The following is a 23499-nucleotide window of genomic DNA, read 5'->3' as shown; positions in this document are numbered from 1 at the left end:
TCTCCCGTACACACAGAGAGAAATGAACAGAGAAATGAATCTAAATCAGCAAAGCTTCACCTGATGTTAAGAGCAGCCCTGCTTCGTACTTCACATGCAGAACATAAATCTAATGTTTCCGTTCGCAGTGCAAACACATGTTTTTAATATTATGAAACATGTTCCCGGTTCCGTGGCATATTGTTGATTACCACAAAAAATAGTGTCATCCCTCAGTTTGTGTTTGATAGTTCACTTATATTAGTGTAATACTATTATTAACATATTTTTTGTCATACATATAAGTGTAATTAAGTATTACACATAATAATAATATTGGTATTTTTATTGACAAAAATCAATAGAGTTATTTGAGTCTCTTTCGCACTGTCGGCCGACCCCAGGGGGTTATTAATGTTCAGGTTATTTTATTTCAGTGTACAGCTTAATTTTGCACAAAGCATACAGTTAAAATATACTTCATTCAACTGAACTGTGCACATGTATTTCCATGTCTTGTTCCATCCATGCAATAAATGCACGAATAAGCGTTTTTTTTTTACTATGAGCTACGACCCATTTTAGGGGCAATGCAGCCAAAATTACAATTTCAAATAAATTAGAGCTATAGAAGTGTATCTTCATATTACAAATAAAGCTTCATGTTATGAGAAGGCAACTTTCTACGACCTTTATCATGTAGTCACGGCGAGAGAAAAAAAAACTAGAATTGAAAAAGATTCGAAAACAACAGTGATGAATCGACTCCCATTGATTCCAGAACCAAGAATCGGAAAAACAGCCCTACGTCACAGTGCATTATGGGTATTCTCTAGCTGTTGAGTGTACATCCTGAGTGTACTCGTTATTGTGGTGCATTGTGGGATTGAATGAGCGCACTCGATGGCTTTTCCCTCAAATAATGCCCTATTAAAGAGGATGGGGGCAATTTCGGACACAGACATTATTTTCACAATTGTTTGGTGTTCCACATTGCTGGTAAGAAGTATTTTAACACCAAGTTTTACCCCATAAACATCCGTTTTTTTATTTATTTTTTACAAACTGAGGAATGACTGAAAACAATTCTCTGTGGAAACTGACGGCATGCCACAGATGTGCCGTATTGGACCAAAGCATTCCTTCACTGTACAAAGTTAAGTACTACTAATTTTGCACATTTCTAAATTCATCCAGTTTTGATGGGTGTTCATTATGATGGGTGGACCGAGTGAAGATTGAGTCTGTACTGAGAGCTGCTCTTGTGCACAGGTGTCTAAAACCGTGTCCTAACTACACGCGACGCGCGATAAAAGGATATTTTCCATGTTAATCAGAGTTTTTGTCCTAACCAGCGTTGGACGGCGCTGGAACGCCAAACACAAAGTGTGGCGATGATGATCTCAGGTGCTGTTTATGTGCTTTATTTAATGTTAAAAGCGTGTCATGTGACTCTGAATATCATTTAGTGCTCCAGCTTTGAGGCTGTAAAAGCAACAATGGATAATTCACCCCAGATCTTGAAATTAAACAAATGGAAACAAGAATGTTCAAACTGAACAAACAAGTGTATTCTTTGACAAAGATTGTTTTAGTAACTCAGTAGCCTATGTATTTTTAATAATCTTTAAATATAATATTTGTGAATTTGATTATACATATCCATTTTCTTGCGAGTGCCGTCAAGATTACCTTCTGGTGCCGTGCACTCGCCGCGAGACTCCGCCCACACGCTGTTCTGATTGGCTGACTCCGCCCACACGCTGTTCTGATCGACTGACTCCGCCCACACGCTGCTCTGATCGACTGACTCCGCCCACACGCTGCTCTGATCGACTGACTCCGCCCACACGCTGCTCTGATCGACTGACTCCGCCCACACGCTGTTCTGATCGACTGACTCCGCCCACACGCTGCTCTGATCGACTGACTCCGCCCACACGCTGTTCTGATCGTCTGACTCCGCCCACACGCTGCTCTGATCGACTGACTCCGCCCACACGCTGCTCTGATCGACTGACTCCGCCCACACGCTGTTCTGATCGTCTGACTCCGCCCACACGCTGTTCTGATCGTCTGACTCCGCCCACACGCTGCTCTGATCGACTGACTCCGCCCACACGCTGTTCTGATCGTCTGACTCCGCCCGCACGCTGTTCTGATCGGCTGACTCCGCCCACACGCTGTTTTGATCGGCTGACTCCGCCCACACGCTGTTTTGATTGGCTGTGAGTTTTGATTGATTTTGACGCATCTCGCAGTCACGTCTATTGTGGACAGACACATTATTAGTCGCTGGAATCTTATCGCATCGCGTCTGGTTAGGACACGGTGTAAAGCTGATCACCATAGGAAAGCAAACAAAGGAGGACTAGAGCACCATGCCGAAACAGAGCGGTTCACATTAACAGGAAGTCCTTTACAGTGATGGGTTTCTATAGACGCAGTTTCAATAGACTGGTGTAAAGTGAATGTCCCTCGATCAATCTCATCTGTGTGAGTGAGGGCATCCAGAGGACAGAGGGGCGATAAAGTCTGCCTTTTTCTGACAGACACGCATGCATTTCCAAGGCCTCAAATTTGCGCCTTCAAAATGGCATTTATAATAAAAAATTATTTGTTACATTTATATAGTGCTTTTCTGGGTACTCAAAGCACTTTACATGGAAATGGGGAATCTCCTCATCCACCACCAATGTCCATTTCATAATCACATCTATCATAACAATAACAAGGCGACAAAAGATTTTACATTTTTGAACCAAACATTAAAATATTAATAGAGGACCATATTAGCACCATCTTATTAAATAGAGCAAACACATTTTAACAGATATGCTGTTTTATGAATGCAACAAATTGGACAAAAGTGGATTTTTTTTAAATATAACTTAAATAAAAAAATTTAAGTAGCTATTTTAGCAAAATAAAATATGAACAGTAATCGACTACATTTTGGTCCAATGGCTGATGCATATGGAAATATCTAGAGAGGAGAAAGGCTAATATAATGCCAATATATATTAAATGCATATATGGCAATACAATATGACAAAAATAATCACAACAAAAAACATAATATACACAATATTTACTAAATTAATTAAAATCAATAAGATATTTTGAAACTGACACAAAGGGCAACAAACTAATTATGTTCCTGCACCAAAGCAATGACAATAATCTAGAGAAAGGCCAAGAATCGGCTGAATAATTGACTTTCTCACTGGGTCTTGTATGGCACTATTGCAGAGGATCAACATATTTATGTTTGTAAACTCGTGAACTAACCGTTTCCCAGAGAAAACTCAATGAAAGCATGAAGTGCTACTCTACTGACCTACATACACAACATGAGCCCATTATGGTGCCAGAGCTGAACTAAAAGGTACTCAGGGGTCCGAATAAAGATCAAATTATATCAAAATGGCCGTCGAGGGCCTCGTGAATCTGTGGATTAGATGATATTGTAAAGAAAAACATCCCGAAAACATAACATGTTGCATTATATGTGCAGCAAACAGGAGACGTGCGTATTAGAGCAGGACCTACTTAACCCTGAGGGATTACGAAGCCAGCTAAGGTTAAGAGGGCTTGTGTCAAAAGGCAAGCCTGTCAGGATTGTTACGTGTCGATGGACACTTGGTTTTCTACATGTATTTTGAAGGTTATGAATCGCTCTATCCGGGGATCCACCCAAGCTGGAATTTCGTTTCTGTGAACAAGCAGAATATCGCTAAAATAAAATAAAATAAAAGTATAAAATAAAAATAAAGGAGTTTGCTGAAGAGAACAAAAAAGTTACTTTCCGAAAAATTTGCCCACAATATCAACGAAATTGGAAGTTCAATATGTTATTTGTTTGTTCACTATAATAAATTACGTGTGGCTTATAGAACACAGACAAAACAGTCGCAAAAAACTCACATTTGCATGAAATTAGTGACAGAACGACGTAATTGTAATTAGGAGGTAATTGTTGTCTTTGAAGTCACATGATTTGTTTAGGCAAAAAAAAAAAAATCACATGACTTTTTTTGGGTCACATCAAATAATTGATTTAGTAAACATGTTTCCATTGTAATTTATGTTCATGTATTTATTTTTAACAGAATATAGAGTGTCAATGACTGACATCTGATAGCTTGATCTAACATGACCCAGTTTGCAGCATATCAAGCGGACCGGATTAGTTTTTAGGATAATTGTTTGTAAATGAATTGTCGACGTCTGTAATGTTTATCATCAATTAAGGCAGGATGAGCGATATATAGGATTTGTCAAGACGGGTGTGTCATTGCCGACAAAGCTAATTGACCTAACACAACATATATTTCTGTACATGTGTAATTATGCACAAAATAAATAAATATGAGAATATATGAGAGATTATTAGGAATATACCATTAATAATGTTATACAAGCCTGTAATGCTATTTTGCATTAAATGTCATGGTCGTATATCATGCTTCAAGCTACACATGCAATAATCAACGTGACAAATTTGTGAAGCATGTCTTTATTTTCTCACGTTAAAAGGCACAATATGTAACTTTTTTGCTTTAAAAATATCAAAAATCACTATATCTATGTTATATATTTTTTTTAGTTTTTAGTTTAACTTGCATTATCTCGACTGTTTCCAACAACTTTCAAACCAGGAGAAATTTGTAATTTAATTCGAAGACACGTCCCGTTTCTTTATTTCCGTTTTGTCGCCGTCAATGGCGTCATATCAGCGTTGTCCCTGGTTTCCGCTCGTACTGCCATAGCAACCAGAGCTCTCTGATAGTAACCAAGGCGACAGACGTGGACAACTGTGTAGTTCGCAATGTCTATTTGCACGCTGTTGTTGTTTCGTTCAAACATTATGGACCATGGCAAGCAGACTTTGGATAAAAAAGGAGAACTAAAACGAGAATCAATATCAGCGCGGTGTTTTCGAGATCCCGAGAGCTCCCATAGACAGTATATAAACGAGAGCTCCACGTCCGAGAATTCGACCGCTCCTACATGTACTTTATTAAACAGGTGAGCACATTTACATAAAACTAATCAATGTTATATAGTTCAACAATGATAAAATGTTAGAATATGATCTGTATGTTATTCTAATGTTGATCTAGATTACTGCTAGTCTCATACAGACAGACTAACACATACATTTCAACACATTCAGATGCAGTTTAGTGTGATAGTGTAATGTTAGAGCAAGTGAAACAGCGCTGCGTTCCCTCACAAGTTTAATTTGTCTAATAAACTGACCTGTGAGTTGTAATTCTGCACGTGTAGTTCGGTAGAATGAAATGTCCATATTCCTTTTATATCCGCAGGACTCGCGCCGCGTGTGGAGCTGATAGCTGTCTCTTAGCAATCCCGAACTGCTTCATATCACAGTCATGATAAAAGCATCACTGTATTCACTCATCCATAAACATTATTAGATCGGTCGGCTTGACGTTGACGACAAGATCCATAATTCTTAGCAAATGTTGCGTCATCAAACTACGCCTTTGTTATTGTAAAGAGGTTAGCGACCCCTAGTGGCGAAAAATTCCATACTGTCCGTTTAATTATTAGTGATGTTTGATAAAACTGAAGCTTCAAGGAATGATTCCTCAAATAATGTCTTGTCGAGTCGGCATGAAACGGGAGTTGCAATCGTCTTTTCTTTGGTATTGTGACGCATATCCGGTTGAAACGGCATCAAATATCAAGGGTGGGAGTGGGACTTGATTTTGTCAATCAGAAATTGATTAATTTATCGTCATTAGCTAATTGCTGAGATCTTATATGAGTGACGTTGCTGGAAGAGAAGGATTTCTGTCCCTGTGAACACAAATCATTTCTTATAATCAATCTTTTCTACTGCAATATTCCATAAAAAAATAACAATTGTCAATTTTAATTTCATTGTGATTAAGTTTGTGAACAATTTGCCTTTTCTTTTATTTCAAAGTTGCAAATAAAACAAAGATTATTGGAGTACATTTTTACAAGAAAATACTATTTCTGTTTTGTTTTTTTACTTTAAAATTTTACATTTCTTTGTAACTATATGTGAAATTTACACAATTTTCTGAGTGAAACTAAATCCTATTTTGTAATTTTTCACAATTTAAAGAACGTTTGACACACTGTATGTATCCAAAACATTGCTTTGAGTGTTTTTGGAAACATCAGATTCTAATAATAGTAACACAATAAGGAAATACAGCAGGGAAAATGGGAAAAGTGGGCACTTTCAAAGAACATGAGAGCCAAAAAGAACACTTCAACACTTTTATGAAACTGGGTTTACAACTAATGGGAGGGTTTTCTAATGAGCAAAAGGCGGAAAAGGAGAATCAGCATCTACAAGGAGTAAAAACGGAGGGCTGTAGTACCTTGACATCGCTTTCGCTTGTGACATTTAGCACTCGTCTGATATCCGCTCCATTTGAATAGAAAGGGGAGGTAGAATGGGGGGAAGTGGGAAAGAACTAACAAACCAAAAACAGTCAATGGTCAGACACCTCTCTATCACCCTACACAATATCAGCAGAACACACAAACTATTAGTTTTAATAAAAAAACAACTACCAGACTGTGTTGTACTGTATAATATTCAGCTCAAAATATCATATTGTGTTGTTATTCCAACAGCACAGCCACTTAAGCAAAGTTTCACATGAAAATCCTGCTTCTCACTTGCACACTCTTTTAAAGGGGTCTTTTTAAAGGATTTTAATGTGAAAGCATGTGATATAACCCAGGACACATTTCTCATATCATTAAGGTCTCAAACCAATAAATGTTGCAATAATAAAGACGCTGTGAAAACATAAATTCACTTTGTCTGCTGTCATGTAAATTACAAAGTTTGCATAAACTCGTACATTAAATATATTGGTCTTATCAGTTCAGTGTTTAAGGGAGCTGTTGTTTTTGATGCTTCAATCATTCACCGACTGTGTTTACAAGCTCAACATGTGCTATGACAATCGAATATTGCTATATTGATCTTATTTGGTGGCCATATTCCAATTATGCATCCGTTGTGTAAACGTTAACAGGACTACCTAAAGTAGAGTTAGCCACTGTGTGACATGAAGACTGAACAAGTTGATTAAATGAGAATTGCTAAATATGCAGTGTAATAAATCATGGTAAAGATAATATCTCCAGTATTTTTAAAAACAATATATCAGAAATATATTGCTGATATTATACAGCTTCTGTAACACAGGAAAATTCCAACAACTGTGGAGCATGAACAACTTTTAATATAATAAAAGCTTAACTAGAACACAGGACTTAATCATAAAATCATGTGCATGTAAACATGGTCTATTTCTACATGATTCAGTAAATCAAATGCTATTTTATAGAGAGCAATCACTCCTCTGCGAGGCTGTATTATATAGACTTTCCTTCGCTCCCTTTATTTCTTATAGACAAACCAATGTGGAGCTTTTCTCTACATTTTCAGTAAACTCAAGCACTCATTCCTCTCTCATCAGATTTATCGCCACCGACAGTCCAAGCGTCATTTGAGTCATGAAGGTCAACAGTTTTCAGCAGTCTGCATTTTAAAAAAGGAGATTTATTGCACTATAATGTCTCGAACACAAGAAGTGTGGCATATAAGAGAAAGATGTGTGGCATATAATGAAAAAAGTTTTGCACAATATAATTGTTTGAATGTTAAAACACTTTCTCGTATCTCATGCGGAGTCAATTATAAGTAAGCTTCTGGCAGATTGACATTTTGAAGATTGTAAACACAACAGGGAAATGTGTGTCATGTGATCAAAAGTGACACTCAGCATGAAACTGCTGTTTGGACTGAAAATAAAATAAGCTACAGCTGAAAGATGTGATTTAGACTGAGAACAACAGAGGTCCCAGTACAGAACCCTGTGGGACTCCATGATGAATGGTGAAAATCACAATAAAATCTGCTATCCTGGTCGGACAAAAACTGTATAAGTGCAGCTGAGAGATTTGCACAGACTGAATGGAGCAGATCAAGCAAGTTTTACTGGTTCTTTACTGGTAATTAAAAGCTAGATTCCAGTGGGCATTCTTGTGACTCAACGTTTAAATACACATTGTGTGTAATTGTGCACGACCTACATTCATCTCCTCATGAGAACTCTTATTAAGTTCCCGACCAGACAGTGAAAATAAAGTGTAGTGTAGCTTAACATAAAGGAGGAGAAAGATAATGATGGACAATCTACTTAAACCCTGATGTAACATCTCAATGTGAAGAGTCACAATGACTCAGTGGCACTTTCACAGATTTTATTCGTTTTGCAAAAGCGTAATTTGAGGACATTCTCAGTATGAGTATCAGTATCCTCTTTTCAGCCGTCACGGCCTTCGGTCTCTGACAGTCTCTAGAGCATTTGTGCAAAAATTCTTTATCCTAAAGTTGGCTTTTGTCTGATTGAAAATCTCTAAAGACCCAGTCGTGTTTGAACTCCATTCCTGCCTGCTTTCCTCTCTAAACTCCATTATCATATTCAAGTTATTTTGCATCGTGGAAGAAAGCTGTTTTCTGTGAATGCAAACGACTTCAGATTCATTCGCATCACCATGATGGCTTTTTTTTTTTTCTAACTCCATTTCCATCGTTGCTCCCAAAGCTAAATGACAATAAAATGTAATGTTAATATTTTTTATTAAAAAATCAGAAAGATCTTGATCGGGAGCACTATGCCATCTTGCCGATGTTAAACCCAGAAGTTTAATACAGATATTATTATAGAAAATTTTAACATTCAGGCAAATTGATTCAGCATTTCAGCAAGTTATTTAAATGCATAATGAATGTAATTCATAGCAATCAATGCCCATGTGATATTTGTAATTATTTTAATTGTTTTTTATGTTGAAGTGACTGAAGCTGCTGTGCAATGTATCATTATGTAGTTCTAGTGTTTTGTGTGTGAGTTTTTTAACATTATTTCACTCCCCGTATTTGCAGGATTGAGACAAGACAGTTTTAGGGGTTTGGAGCAGATCTTTTCAGCCCGTGCAAATTTTCTGAGATGGAAACACACAGAGTGTATGGCTTCGGCACCAGTAAGTGGAAAAGGGGCTTGTGTTTTTATGGATCGAACTGAACACTTAAAAAAAAAAAAAAAAAAAAAAAAAAAAGTGTAAAATGCCTTTGATGTAAATGTTATCATGATGTTTTAGAAATTGCATGAAGGTCACTTCACAGTCACGAACGCTATAACATACACACAAACATACACACCGTCACACACAAACAGTCATTTTTCAACAGATACCAGCAATAAGGGTGTGACGTTGTCACGAACAAAACCTTTTGCTGATGGATCCTTCATTTGTTTATCAAATACTCCTAAACTAACAAACAGCCTCACACACAGGAGGAATGCTCTCTCTTTACAATTAACCTCTACTGACCAATGTCCAACCCAATGATGTGCTAGTAGTGAATTCGCTCACCATCTTTTCTGTCCACAGTATGGGCCAGCGTGTCAGTCTCAAAAGCGTCCTGTACCTGCTGTCCTCGGAAACATGTCAGGTGTTCTTTCTCTATGAGTTCGCTCTCGTCCTCCTCTACAGGCGTCCAAGTGCCGTCAATGAACCACTGGCCTCTCATGACAGGGATGCAGTCCTGTTCTACAAGGTGGGAGACACAAAATAATGATAGAACAGTGAAGGACACAGAAAATAAGTAAGAAAAAAAACATTCAACAATCAAACATGCATTAACCCTGGGTAAAATGTATTTTAAAGGGGCCCTATTATGCTTTTCCACTTCTTTTAACTTTAGTTAGTGTGTAATGTTGCTGTTTGAGCATAAAAATATCTGCAAGGTTACAAAGCTCAAAGTTTAATGCAAAGGGAGACATTTTATTTAACACGATTTACAAGAACTAGGCCTACATTTAAATAATCCCCACACACGGATTACACCAAAAGTGGACAGTGTTTGACCTTCCGAAGGCTGACGAACTTAAGAGTGGTTAAAGCTTATTTTAAACACTGTTCCTGAACATTATAACCCCAACGTTTATCTGTGCGCTGCACTTTTTACAGAGAACAGCTTGTTTTCTGTTGCTTTTGTAAGACGGTTCACAGCTCCTTAGGGAAATTAACCATGGTTTTGTGGACGATTACTGTTTGTATTACCTCAGTTTTCCGACAAATATCATGATTAAATAGTGGACAACGTTGTATCTATAAGAATATTACAAAAACATCATTCCACTCTGAAACATCCTGTGAAATCCGTGCTTGAAATCCGTTCAGCACGATCCTTTCATTTGTTAACATTGTCAGGGTCTGAATCGGGCTCAAATTGTTTTGAAATGGACGCCATTGTTAATATTTACATCTGAGTAGAGCTCGCCGATATGAAGGGACCGGTCATAACACACAGGGCCAGCTAACCAATCACAGCACATTTCGTTTTTTCGGAAGGAGGGGCTTCATCGAAAACAACGCGTTCAACAAGACTGGGGAGAGAGGAGCTGTAATAATGTAAAATAGGTGAGAAATAATGTGTTTTTTTTAACAAAATTGGGATGTGTGATTGATAACAAGCTGAATTTTAATGTCAATGTGGAGACGATTTGTAAAAATGGCCAGCAACGTCTATGCTGTCTACGGAGACTGTCCAAGGTTAACGTTAATCACTAGGAAGTTGTTAAAGCCCAATCCATCTTAATGGTTAGTTCCCAATCCTCTCTGAGTTTCAGTTTTTACCCTTAGGAGTAACAGGTTCAAACATTCATTTATTCCTACTTCTATTTCTCTGTTCAATTCAGGCATGGGGGGGGGAGTAGGCACTGTAGTTGTTTGGGCCTGTCGTTGTTTTGTGTAGTTTAAAATGTATTGTAAATTGTCTTTTTTGTATGCTGGTCTTGCTGTGAAACCAATTGTCCTTCAGGGACATAAACAAATAAAGAAATAAACAATCAAGCATGAAAACATTCTAGTACACCCCCAAAACAAAATCAAGACTTCATAAAAGGGCATAATAGCACCCCTTTAATAATGATTTTTCAATTCTGTAAATAAAACATTGATTATTGGAGCATGCTTATACTATACCATTTTAGTCTTTCTACATCAAAATATCATGATGAATTCAATGTTACTGGCCATTTATTTGCCAAATTTACTAGCTACCTAGACATTTTTTCAAAGTAAATCATACACCACTTTTAATTCAGTGTACATGTTTGTAAAAGATTTACACACTAAATTACTGGCCACACACACACCTCACCTGACAGACAGAAGTGATTCCCCTTCACCTGAGATGATAATGCAGTTAATCATTATGCAGAAAACTAAACATGTAGCCTTCAAAATTATGCACAGAATAGAGGTCCTTATTTATATTTAAGTATTCCACAAAATGTCAACTATGTTACTTCACTCTTACGAACATATGATCTTTTTTTAGCGCAATTTTCCACCGGACAAATTGCGATTGTTAACTCATGATTTCTGTTCTGTGCGTCTGTGCGCACCAATCTTGCACTTCTATCTACTCCTCAACCAGACCACCTAGAGACTTCGGGTTTTCGGCATTATGTTAAGGAAGGTCTAATCTCGGGAACGCACAAAAAAAATCCAGGAAAAGATTTACTATCTCTTAGTGTTGTGATCCCATGAGGTGAGAAAATTGCGCTAAAACACTCACTGAGTTTTTATTACTTGTTTTTTACACTGTTCATTTGTTTTTTGTTAGTGGTTTAAAACCATTTCATCCAGATGGAAGAATTCGTATGAGTATATTGTATTTATTTGCATACATTGTTTGCAATGTTGAGAATTCTCAATAAAAAGTCGATTAGAATAAATGAAAGAGATCTTACTTCACACCTGACGTGAACAAACCTCCAGGTGTCACAGACACCAACGAATATTAATAATTCAGTGGACAGGGCGGGTAATGATGCACATGTTTTCAAGCATTCAAGCTTAGAAGTGTTCACTAACACCAGAAGGGCCAAAGGACTCTCAACAGCAAACTGTGTGTGTGCGTGCGTGCGTGTATTTTCTTTGTTCTTTTTTTTTAATTAATTTATAGTCATTTAATTAATCCATTTAATCCGTGTCATTTAACCATTTATTATTTTTTATTATTTCACTTAGGCTATTTTCCTGGCTCTTGTAGTGCATTTTATTGTTGTTTCATTCAATGATTGTGTGGTTTCATGAGATATTTCTCTTCATGAGTTAGACATTGGAAAATGTCTCTCAATTTTAAGATTTTTTAATGTCACAGGATGTTGTGAAAGTGATTTTTTTTTATTGCTTTTGCTTTGATAATGTCACTTGTTGGATTTGTGCTGGTCAGGCGAAGTCTGAGCATTGAAACATATGCAACCAAGATTATTCATTAAACCCTGCTGATTATCATCACTTCTTCTTCTGCTTTCTGCCATTTCACGGCTTCCTCTGTCAACTTCTCAGGCTGAGAGAACACTTTTAGTTAATACAGTTTTGGGTATCAGACAAAATACAGTGTTGTGAACTGATTTTGGGTACCAGACAAAACTCTGATTCTAACCTAATTCATTAAAGAAATTAAAAACAGTCAGGTGCTTTACTCAGGAATTAGTCTAATGAAGACTAAAAGTCAGGATTGGGGATTAAAAGACCATTAATATTCAATAATATTATCAATTTAACTGCACTGACACTGTTGCATGAGAATTGAGCTGAATAATAACATCTTAATAATGTCTTCTGAAGAGCTGCTTTACGGCTGGAATTGAATTGGTCTCATAATTGATGCATTTAATAAAATTGACAGTTATTTTCCTGTTTATTAATTAGGGGTGGGGGAAAAAATCGATTCTTCGATGCATCGCGATGCGGACGTGGACGATTCTGAATCGATTCACAAATGTCAAAAAATCGATTTTCTGAAAAAAAAAAAAATATATATATATATATATATTCTAATAACGTAATATTGACGGAACGCAAAAGGCGGAACTCTAGGCGGACGTGCAGTGCGCGGACAGTCCGTGGCGCGCACATATAACAGAGTCGCGTACATACATAACAGACGCATGATGGCTGAGCGCAAATTCGAACGGCACCTTCTTCGTTAAAAGCTAACGTATGTAAAATTGGCAATTTCATTGTTACCTATTTAGTATTTTTGTATGAGAGCTGCTTTCTGTATTGTTTAGTTTTCACATCAGTACACTGTGTAAACCGATCTGTTATACGTACGTTATACTGCAATATGTGCAATGTCAGTCACAAAAAGTTACATTTTGACTGTGCTCTCTGCACTGCAGATGTTCATTCACTTTTTTGTATAAGCTGTTTTTTAATTGTGGTATACAGCAAACATTTCAAGTCATAACTCTTTATTATTTAGTTGTGTATAAGAGTGGCTTTGTATGTTACTAATTATTCAGAATATGCATAAGTCCAGCATTATATTTGTATGAGAGCTGCTGGTACATCATTCTATATTTTTTAACGAAAACTGTTTGTGATTTTGCTACAACAAAATGTGTTTTGTCTGAAGGATTATATTGCTCATTGGAAATAACAAGAGGATGTTGGTTTGAAGTCTATTATTAAATGCTAGAGATTCAGAATATGCTGAAGTTTGTAATAATTTACTACAATTACGCTGCTAATACAGGCACACATTTATTTTCCTGTTGGTTCTTTGCAGTGTTGGGACATATGCTGGCAAATGTAACCTTACAGTTGACTTGCCAAATCACTTCCATTTGTTTTATTAATAAAATTAATATAGGAAGTATTGGAAGTAAGTTTGTTATGGGTCATCATAAATACTTTGCTTTAAAAGTACCAAGTAAAAAATAAATAAAAAAATCGTTAATAATCGATAATCGTTACCCTCTGAATCGGAATCGAATCGAATCGTGAGGTGACTAGAGATTCCCACCCCTATTATTAATATTGCTTTGAAACAATCTGCACTGTATAAAGAGCTATAGAAATAAATGTGACATGCAACTTTTGACATTGGTAAATCCTTTGTTTCTTCTTTTTGATGTGAAATAGATTTTGTGTTTATGTCTGTTTTCTGTTTATCAGGCATTTTATTTTTTACCTTTTACACTCCATGTCTTGCAATTCCTTAGCATGGGTGTGTGTGTGTGTGTGTGTGTGTGTGTGTGTGGGGGGGGGGGGGGGTACACTTTAACATGTTGTATATTTTTTCTTACATTGAACTGACTACTCAATAAAAACAATTGCTCCCAAAAAAAGAAGTAAATGTGACTTGACTTGCATCCATCAACGAGCAATACTTACGATTCCAGTACACCGGATAGCACTCTTTATTCCTCACATCCACTTCATAGAGTCCTCCTCTCACACACACCGCTTCCACACTGACGTCCACACTGTCATGTCTCTCGTCTCCACGCGTCTCCTGCGACGGGTCTCCTCCATCCAGACCATTATCTTGGAGAAGCTCCTCTCCATCACGCTTTAAACCCCTCTCCGGGTTTCGCTCGCAGAAGCTGCGATACATGATTTCTATCCTGAGAGAGTCGTGTCCCATGAAGGGCTTCCATGTCTTTTTGTCCTCTTTGTAAAACCACCTGACTTCCTCCGGTCCCAGTTCGGTGACCACCTCGAACCGGCGTCTGGAGGAGCTGGACCGTTTCCGGATGTCTAGCAGTCGGTTCTTCTCCTGGTAGTCTGAGCCAGGGCTTGTGCAGTATCTCGTGTTGGTGGCGTGGAAGAAGCCGGCGACTGAATTTGTGCTTAGGTCCAGATGGCCTGTGGGAAGGATGTCCGAAGCAGGACTTTCGAGTCTCAGCGTCATTCCGTCCTGTGGAGAAGAGTGTGTGTTCTTGTCTGGCTGCAATGCGTGCATCCCTCTCCCAATGGATTCATCGTAGAGCCTGATGAAGTCATCGCTCCAGTCTCTATTGCCAAAAGACAGTTTATTGCCAGGATTGTTAATAAACCGTGTCTTCTTAGTAAGACTGCTCATATCTCCCTGCTTGTGGAGCGGCTGTCCCAATCGGAGCTGACCTCAGTGACGTCATTTAACAAGGGTCATGACCTCATATTAAAACCTGACTCTGTTATTTAACAACTAAATGACATGTTATTAAGCTGGTTCTCTCAAAGCTATGAACACACGTCCTTCCAGTGACGTTAATAGAACGTTCGTTCCAAGTTATCTGGGCTTCTCAAAACATTGTTTATACGTCATAAATAGAACGTTCAGAATGACATTCAAAAGTAGCATTCGCGTAATGTTTACAAAACGATCCAATAGAACGTTCCCATAAACGTTTTAAAATCTTGTCGTTTAGGAACGACGTTTTCAGATCGTTAGCAAAGGTGTATATAGGCTAACTTACCTGGCAATACGACGTCATAGCACAATAAAAAGTAAACTTACCCCGTTTAAACGCACATTAAACGAGTCTATGTCATGCTATTTAGCGGTTTTAAAGCGGCTAGGTAAAGAAGGAGAACCGGTCTGACAGACCGCACTTATTCCTGCACTGTACCGGATTGTGCTCGTGCAAACCTGCCGTCAACCGGAGCGCGTCATTTCACAGAATCACGCTCTTCCGCTCTGTTTAGCCATAAATCAGTCCGTGTCACAAATAGAAACATAAGCCTGTCCAGTATTGCAGTCAGGCTGAGGGTGCAGGGAAATACACTGACCTGCTGGCACACTGACAAGTGCGGGATGTGCGATCTTACGTCACAGCCCACGTCGTGCGTATGAGCGCATCCCGCACTTGTTGTCACTGGGCAACCAATCAGGAAGAAGACTGTTCACCTGCTGGAGCGCGCACGTACTCGCGAACGCGCTCGAGGCTACACGTGTTCAGTGGATTGTTTTGAATAAAAATGAATTAGGTTAAAATGTAATGTGTTATAAACATATATTTTGCATTAAAAATTCAAGAACTGTAGTTTTTTAAATAGACCCAAGCTATGTTCGCTGTGATGTGCACTAATTCTTTCAAATTATGAAATATTACATCGTCATACTAAGAGATTGATGTTATTAAGGTTAATTGCTATTTATTCGATTTTTATTTATGTATTAAATAGGCTATTGTTTTGAACCTTAAACCTTTGGGTTGCCATCCAGGATCTTTAAATACCAACATAGGCTTGCTGCAAAACAAGAAAACACCTTCTCCATTTTGTACTTCGATGTCTGCATGTGTTGTTTTGAATTAAAAATTAATTAGGTTAAAATGTAATGTGTTATAAACATATATTTTGCATTAAAAATTCAAGAACTGTAGTTTTTTTAATAGACATAGGCTACATGTTGGCTGTGATGTGCAGTAATTATTTCAAATGATGAAATATAACAACATCATGTGGGGGTTGATGTTATTTAGGTTCATTGTTATTTATTCTATTTTTTTTTTTTTTTTTTTTTATATTGTTTGAACCTTAAACCTTTGGGTTGCCATCCAGGATCCTTAAATACCAACATAGGCTTGCTGCTTTACAAGAAAACATTTCTCAATTTATATTTCCATCTACATGTGAATTTGATCAACAATGCGTCCACAAAAATGCGTTACACAATCCCACAAGTGACTACAGATAATGAAAATTAGGGGAAACCAGGAAATGCATTAATGATAGAATTTATTATTGTAGCTCAAACTTTGGTTGAATTCGCCTTCTTTACTAAGGTAATAAAAAATGTCCACAAGATGCCGCTGTTGTCTTGCTCCTGACCATCAACCGTAGATGAATTCTGTCTCTTGTAGTGTTTCTGGGTTCCTCTGACAAGGTTGGGTTGAACCTGCTGTCCAAAAATTTGGCGTCCTAAATTTTCCTTTAAATAGAATATATAACAGTATTTATAATAAATGATTTATCCGTGCACATAGTTTTTTAAATTATTATTCATGTTCCTGGTAATCTTGAATCAGAATAAGCTCCTCTTGCAGCATCTCTTCTCTTCTCTGATGATATGGGCGGGGCAACCTGTCACTCACATAAGATCAGCCAATAGCAAACCACAACCATCCAATCAATTCCCCACGGACAAAATCAAGCCCCGCCCTTCATGTGTTCTTGTCCCAGAACTGCGTGGATCACTCGGATATTCGCTCTGTGTTCACCCTCTATCTGCTTAGTATGATCCCGCTATGTCCCACTAATCTCACATTTAAATTTCCCCTAAAGAAAGAGAGAGTGTTTGGGGATAACAAATATAAAATGTTGGCTATACAATTTTTTTTTGTTTTATTTGTTGCCTATTTTTATATATATATATATATATATATATATATATATATATATATATATATATATATATATATATATATTTGTCTTATCATGATATTGTCAATACAGTAAAAAATGTCATGGAGAAAAATAGGCAAAATTAAATATGACATCTCTCACTCAAAATTGTAAGCCAAAAATATAAATAAACGAAAACTGTTACCACTCATGATGGGGGAGGAGAGAGAGAGAGTGAGCGAGAGGGAGAACTGAAGAAAGACTAGAAAGAGAGATGGCTGAGAGACATTACAAAAGAGAAAAAATCAGAGGAATATCACTGGAAAAAGAAGGGTTATGATCAGGCAAGAGCTTTAGGACATGCGTTAATATTAAGACCTCAGTGGGAAGGCCTGAAAACGGACTTGAGTTTGCGTTGTTTCTCCTCAGTACGTGAGTAACTTTGGTTTTGCTATGTTTCACAGAACCAATGCTGTTGTTGTAATGTTAGCTATATGGACCGTTTTGAGTGTCATTGTTTGTCTGGAGCTGCTGTGCTGTTGGCGACTAACAACCACCTCTTGTATACTGTATGTTCATTTTTTTGTACTTCCTAGTCATTTGGTCATCATATTCACATTATATTTCGCTTCAACTATGATAAAATACATCCACTCTTGCATTGTGTGTTTGTGCATTTGGGGATGGAGCAATGAAGGAAGGCGTGTGCTTGTTTGGGTTGATTACAAATATCAACAGTGTTTCTCAGAAATCGCTAACTGTAGCTTTCAAGGTCAATTAATTCTGTCTTTGTAGTGTTTCCAAGTTCCTCTGACCAGGGGTGTGTTTTCCATACAACGCCGTAACTCGCTGCTTCACTATCACAGTACGATGCATCGTTGAAGAAATCAACTAGCTAGTCACGACTGTTTCCCGAAACCATACTGTCGCAAATGTGTTGTTCAACTACGTTGGTTAATAATGTCGCGCAGGTGGTGGAGTAATAACTACTTTTAATTAATCTGTTTGAGATCGAATTAACGCTAGAACTAATGCCATTAAATTACAGACATGGCATCTGAGGACTACAGTATTTCTATTTCTATCTCAGTTATTTTACTTTATTTCCAGATTCAATCATTTTGTCAGTCAAAAATAGTCGATTTCCAAATGCGAATGAACTGACTCTGAATTTTAGTATTGTTTCTTACATGAGGATCTTTTTTAAATACGAGGTCAATATTGATTTTCACTAACGAGAAAACAACAAATTATCCGTGAATTTATATGGAACTAGCCTAAGCTTTAGGAGCTTTCCATCTTAACTCTCCTCCCTGTTTCGGAGATCGACTATTTTTGACTGTCAAAATGCCGGTGGACACAGCTACAGTGAGTTGTTCAAAATCTTTCTTTTTAGTAAACTCTGTGTGCACAAACAATGCAGTCAATGCTGGAGTTCATGTGTAGAGCCTCTGGTAAAACTTCCAGCACAGTTTCATGTTGTGTCGAGCCTTCTTAGTGTTTTAAAAATAGTGATTTTTGATGCTATCATAGAAGTGCCCCAACCACTCCCATTCACAAGGCAATTTGACCAAAAACGAAAATACGGTCAAACTTAAAAGTGCCGTTTCCATTTTAATAATGCTTTTAAACGAAAGTTTGCCTCGCATAGATTAACAAAAAGACCCTAGGTTGCATTTTGGCGAGAGTTACGCTTTAATTTGTGTTCTGAAGATGAACGAAAGTCTTGCGGGGTTGGAACAACATGAGGGTGAGTAATTACTGACAGAACTTTCATTTTTGTGGGGAACTAACCCTTTAAGTGTGCACCATTTTGCTCTGTGACGTTTATGTTTGCATTACAACAGTGGATTGTGGCTTTGAAATCGAGTGCATTTGGACTTATTCTACCAAACTGTCTGTAGTTGTCAGGAAAACACTATAACGCCTCAAATGAAGCTGATAACCTCACTGTGTATGAAGGAACTGCCCGAGCCCCGCTATCGCCTCCGACACGGAGAACAGACAAGATGACTGCACGATCGGCAAAATATTGGTGACATTTATTAAATCGCCATTATGGGCGATATATTTGTGTCACCAAAAATGATAGAGGTCATGTACATATATTGTGCGATAAGTCGATATATGGATTATTGCGACAGGCCAAGTCCTAAATTTATATTGGTGAGCCTCAATATTAATGTTAAACCCCTCCTCTTGGACTGTGTACTACAGGCACTATATAGGCTGCTGTCATGAAACCTACTTTGGGGCAACATCTCGGGCTCATGTGGGAATGTCAAGAGGCCCCAGCCAGGCCCCTGTACACCATTGTTCTTTTAGCCATGTTTCCATGGAAGCTAAAGCTATGCCTGTGTGTTGCTCCTCGTATAGTACTTTGCTGTGATTAGTGTTCAGTCAGTCCAGGATCTCGTGATTTCTATGCAGAGAACAAAATGGATGTGTCTGCTTATGCTGTTTACATGGTCTGTGCGACTGACTTTGGTTCAACTGTCTAGCTAATGTTCTGCAAGTGTGCAGCTGTTATCAGACTGCCTGCGATGTTTATACACATACACCATCATTACAACAACAGAAATGGTCCAGCTTCTGCTGATATATGAGTCAAATAAAGCTAAACACATTGCTTTTGTTTACTTTAATCCCCAAAGCTGCATTAGGTTACACTAATTGATTTACGATAAATGTCTGGTGTTTTAGGGCACATCTGGTATGAGTCTGCGAATGGAGGAAGGGAGAGTTTGTGAATATGCAGAATTCATGTTGAATCTTCCTGTTTATGACATGTGCGTGTTTGTGCATGGCAAGAGCATTTGACCGTAGGAAAAAAACCTCTTTAATATACAATGAGATAAAATTGTGTGTTTATGTAAGTGGCGTTTTATGTGTGTGATGTTGCATGTGTGCCGGACATCGGATCTGTTGCTCGCCACATTCCTCGCTTGCAGGTGGTCTGTCCGTGCTCAGGGTCAGGCAGGGGATTTCATATTTCATAGGAACGCAGCATGCTCTGGACAGCATCATTGAGTCCACATGGAAAGCAGAACGATATGCTGTGAACACTTGGCTCGAAGCCGCTGCCCTTCGGCCCTCCTCTAGTGTGCACTCGCTCGTACTCACGATTACAAGCTGGTCACGCAGGTACAGGTGCTGGCAGATGTCTTCCCAGCTAACATTTTATAATATTGGGAAATACTTTATTTCGATAGTCCACTTTAGACATTCTGCTAAATATAAGTAACTTTGCTCCTACATGTCAACTAGTAATATAATTGCTTTATATCTGCTTACTCTTTATTGTGATGGTCCGCCACCAGACATTCTACAGACTATGGGCCCTATCTTGCACCCAGCGCTATTGACTTTGTACAGTGACGCATGTATCATTCCTATTTTACACACGCGCACAGCGGACTTTTCCCTCCACAGACGCACATCGGTAAATTAGAGAATGAACTTGCGCTCCCGGGGGCGGTTCAGTGAAAAGAGGAGGCGTGTTCCGGCGCAAACGTTCCCTGGTGCTATTTTGCCGTTTCAGAAAACAATTCCGCCACAGACCAGGAAAAACCTCGTCTAAAGTCAGTGGCGTGTTTTCTGTGGCGTGTTCAGATGCTATTTTAAGGGCGCATGCTTGGCCATAATGTAGCGTGTGCACAACGCGCATACACTTTGCTTCTCTCATCTACACACAGACGCAGCAGATGCTTTTTTTACAAATCATACATTATTACAAGGAAAAATATTCCACATGAGGGAAATCATTGTTGTGTCCATGAAGATGTGAATAAATAGGCATAAATCTAGCTTACACATTTACCCAAATTATCATACGCCTGTTTAACCGAAGCTAATTTGGGTGTGTTTCTCTATCCCCAATGACACTTCTCTGTGTTTTGCGGCCCTGACGAGAACGTCGGTCTCCTCGGCTGTGAACCGCTCCTGGCGCGCGTCTGGCGAATCCGCCGTTATAATAGCAATCCGCCATGGAACAAGCGCGCCTACTCTTAAAGGGAATGTGAGATGTCGCTCTGATTGGTTTATTTCACGTTACGCCCAAACCACACCTATGAGTAATGAAGCTACCTCAAACCAACCCATTTTAAATTTGCGTCGGGTGCAAGAGTCATTTATCCCGCCGGTATAATAGCAACAGCGCCCGAGATCCAAAGTTACTTGCGTTTCGCGTTTGATACTTGCGTTTCAGATCATTAAAATAGGGCCCTGTAAGTAACTTTACAACTGTATGTTAACTTATTTTAACCTTAACCTTACCAGTCTACTAATATTCTTCTAATAGTCTAATGAGAGTTTGTAGACATGTAGGTGCTACATTTTACTGCTGATAACGATGGAAATTGCGACCATAGTTGGCTAACAATGCTTTTGGGAAACACAGCCCAGAACGTTCCCTTTAGCTGGGCACCTTTGTCCTATAAAACATCTTTCGGTGCTTTGTGTTGCCATGTTTGCCATAATACAATACATAAGTTACATACATACAAAAAGAAAAACTTTAAAAATGATTCATAAACATTCCAGGTGTTTATTGTTTGTTCTCTTGTCATTGTGTAAATGTAGTTAATAAAGTCGAGGTGCCTGAGTTTGACCAGAGCAGAACAGACAACACAGGCATATTCATTTTCAAAAGTTACAAATACATATTGACTATATTCCATATTGTGTATTTCTTGCAAAAAAATCTTGTCATAATAACGGCTGTCAAAGAAAACGGTTGATCTCTATTGCATAAAAGTGAGGGAAAACTTCACTCATAAAGCATTACACCATGAGAGACTATATAAACAGGATGGAGAGCTACAGATGTTCACATCACTGACGGACCTAACTGAAAAAAGCTGTTATGTAATAGAGAACATGCTTTGGGAAGTTCAGAAAACATGATCTTTACAGTTTACAAGAGGGTGACATCCATATGGTGTTATGTGTTGTTGTGCAATGCTTGTAATGAAAGGTTTAGAGACAACAAGTTTACATGCACTCATTTTCATCAATCGGAATAAATCCAATTCAATTTCAGATTCTGAAAGTAATGTTTTTATGAACCCTAAACTTTATTTAGGCCACATATGCATCATATGTATTCCGAACAACTTATAGATGGATATAATAAATGCATCATCATTGGGGTTCCTCAGGGCTCAGTTTTAAGACCCTTACTATTTTCTATATATATATGCTTCCTCTGAGCTCCATCATTCAGATATATTGCATATCTTATCATTGTTAAGCTATTTTTTTTCAGTGTGCTTGGACAAGAAATCCTCAATTGAGAATGCCCCAAACTGTTTTACTGATACAAGGCATTGGCTGGCAGATAATTGATTACACTTGAATGAGAGCAAAAGTGAAGTTCTGATGTAAGGTTCCTCTGAGTTCTCTTCTCTTGACCTGGTCAATCAAGCTAGGCCCTCTGTCATTTACTGTACAAGACCATGTAAGGACTTTGGAGTTATATTGGACTCATCACTGCTTTTAAATAGACAGATCATATGCTGTTGTTAAAGGGTTAGTTCACCCAAAAATGAAAATTTTGTAAGTAATTACTCACCCTCATGTTGTTCCAACCGCGTAAGACCTTCGTTCATCTTCGGAACATAAATTAAGATATTTTTGATGAAATCTGAGAGCTGATCACTCCTCCATAGGCTGCTAGGTGACTGAAACTTGCTGGCCCAGAAAAGTTATTAAAGAGATCGTTAATATAGTCCAAGTGACTACAGTGGCTTAATCTTAATTATATCAAGCGACGAGAATACTTTTTGTGCGCAAAAACAAACAAAAATAACGACTTTATTCCACTATTCATTTCCTTCTCTCTGGGCCTCTAGTTGGTTCACGTAGTGTTTTTGCGTAGCGCGTCTGTGTTACACGTCACCACGTAGGCTCACAATTGGCCGAAGCTGGTCATGTGTGTGATGCGTCTGACGTGCAACACAGACGCGCAGCGCAAAAACACTACGAGGGCCAGAGAGAAGAAAATGAATAGTGGAATAAAGTCGTTATTTTTGTTTGTTTTTGCGCACAAAAAGTATTCTCGTCGCTTGATATACTTAAGATTAAGCCACTGTAGTCACTTGGACTATATTAACGATCTCTTTAATAACTTTTCTGGGCCAGCAAGTTTCGGTCACCTAGCAGCCTATGGAGAAGTGATCCAGCTCTCAGATTTAATTAAAAATATCTTAATTTGTGTTCCGAAGATGAACGAAGGTCTTACGCGGTTGGAACAACATGAGGGTGAGTAATTACTTACAAAATTTTCATTTTTGG

The 23499-nt window shown here is 38.1% G+C and overlaps 1 protein-coding gene across 9 annotated transcripts in view; it reads right to left on the bottom strand.

Moving 5' to 3' along the window:
• Positions 1-15717, bottom strand: part of ddhd1a (DDHD domain containing 1a) — a 40828-nt gene extending 25111 nt beyond the window's left edge. Inside the window, exons 1-4 of one of the 9 annotated variants that reach the window (XM_079853176.1) lie at positions 15649-15717; positions 14269-14891; positions 9445-9621; positions 6366-6461 (exon numbers count right to left, since the gene is read on the bottom strand). In XM_079853176.1, the coding sequence (XP_079709302.1) occupies positions 6366-6461; positions 9445-9621; positions 14269-14839 (844 nt within the window). In that variant the 5' untranslated portion in view covers positions 14840-14891; positions 15649-15717. The other 8 variants (XM_079853175.1, XM_079853174.1, XM_079853177.1 and 5 more) reach the window with 8 other exon arrangements.
• Between the last annotated feature and the right edge of the window lie 7782 nt (positions 15718-23499).

Source organism: Squalius cephalus, assembly GCF_949319135.1.
Source record: "Squalius cephalus genome assembly, chromosome: 20".
NCBI lineage: Eukaryota > Metazoa > Chordata > Actinopteri > Cypriniformes > Leuciscidae > Squalius > Squalius cephalus.
The sequence above is the reverse complement of the archived record's forward strand: the minus strand, read 5'-3'. Positions and strand labels throughout refer to the sequence as shown.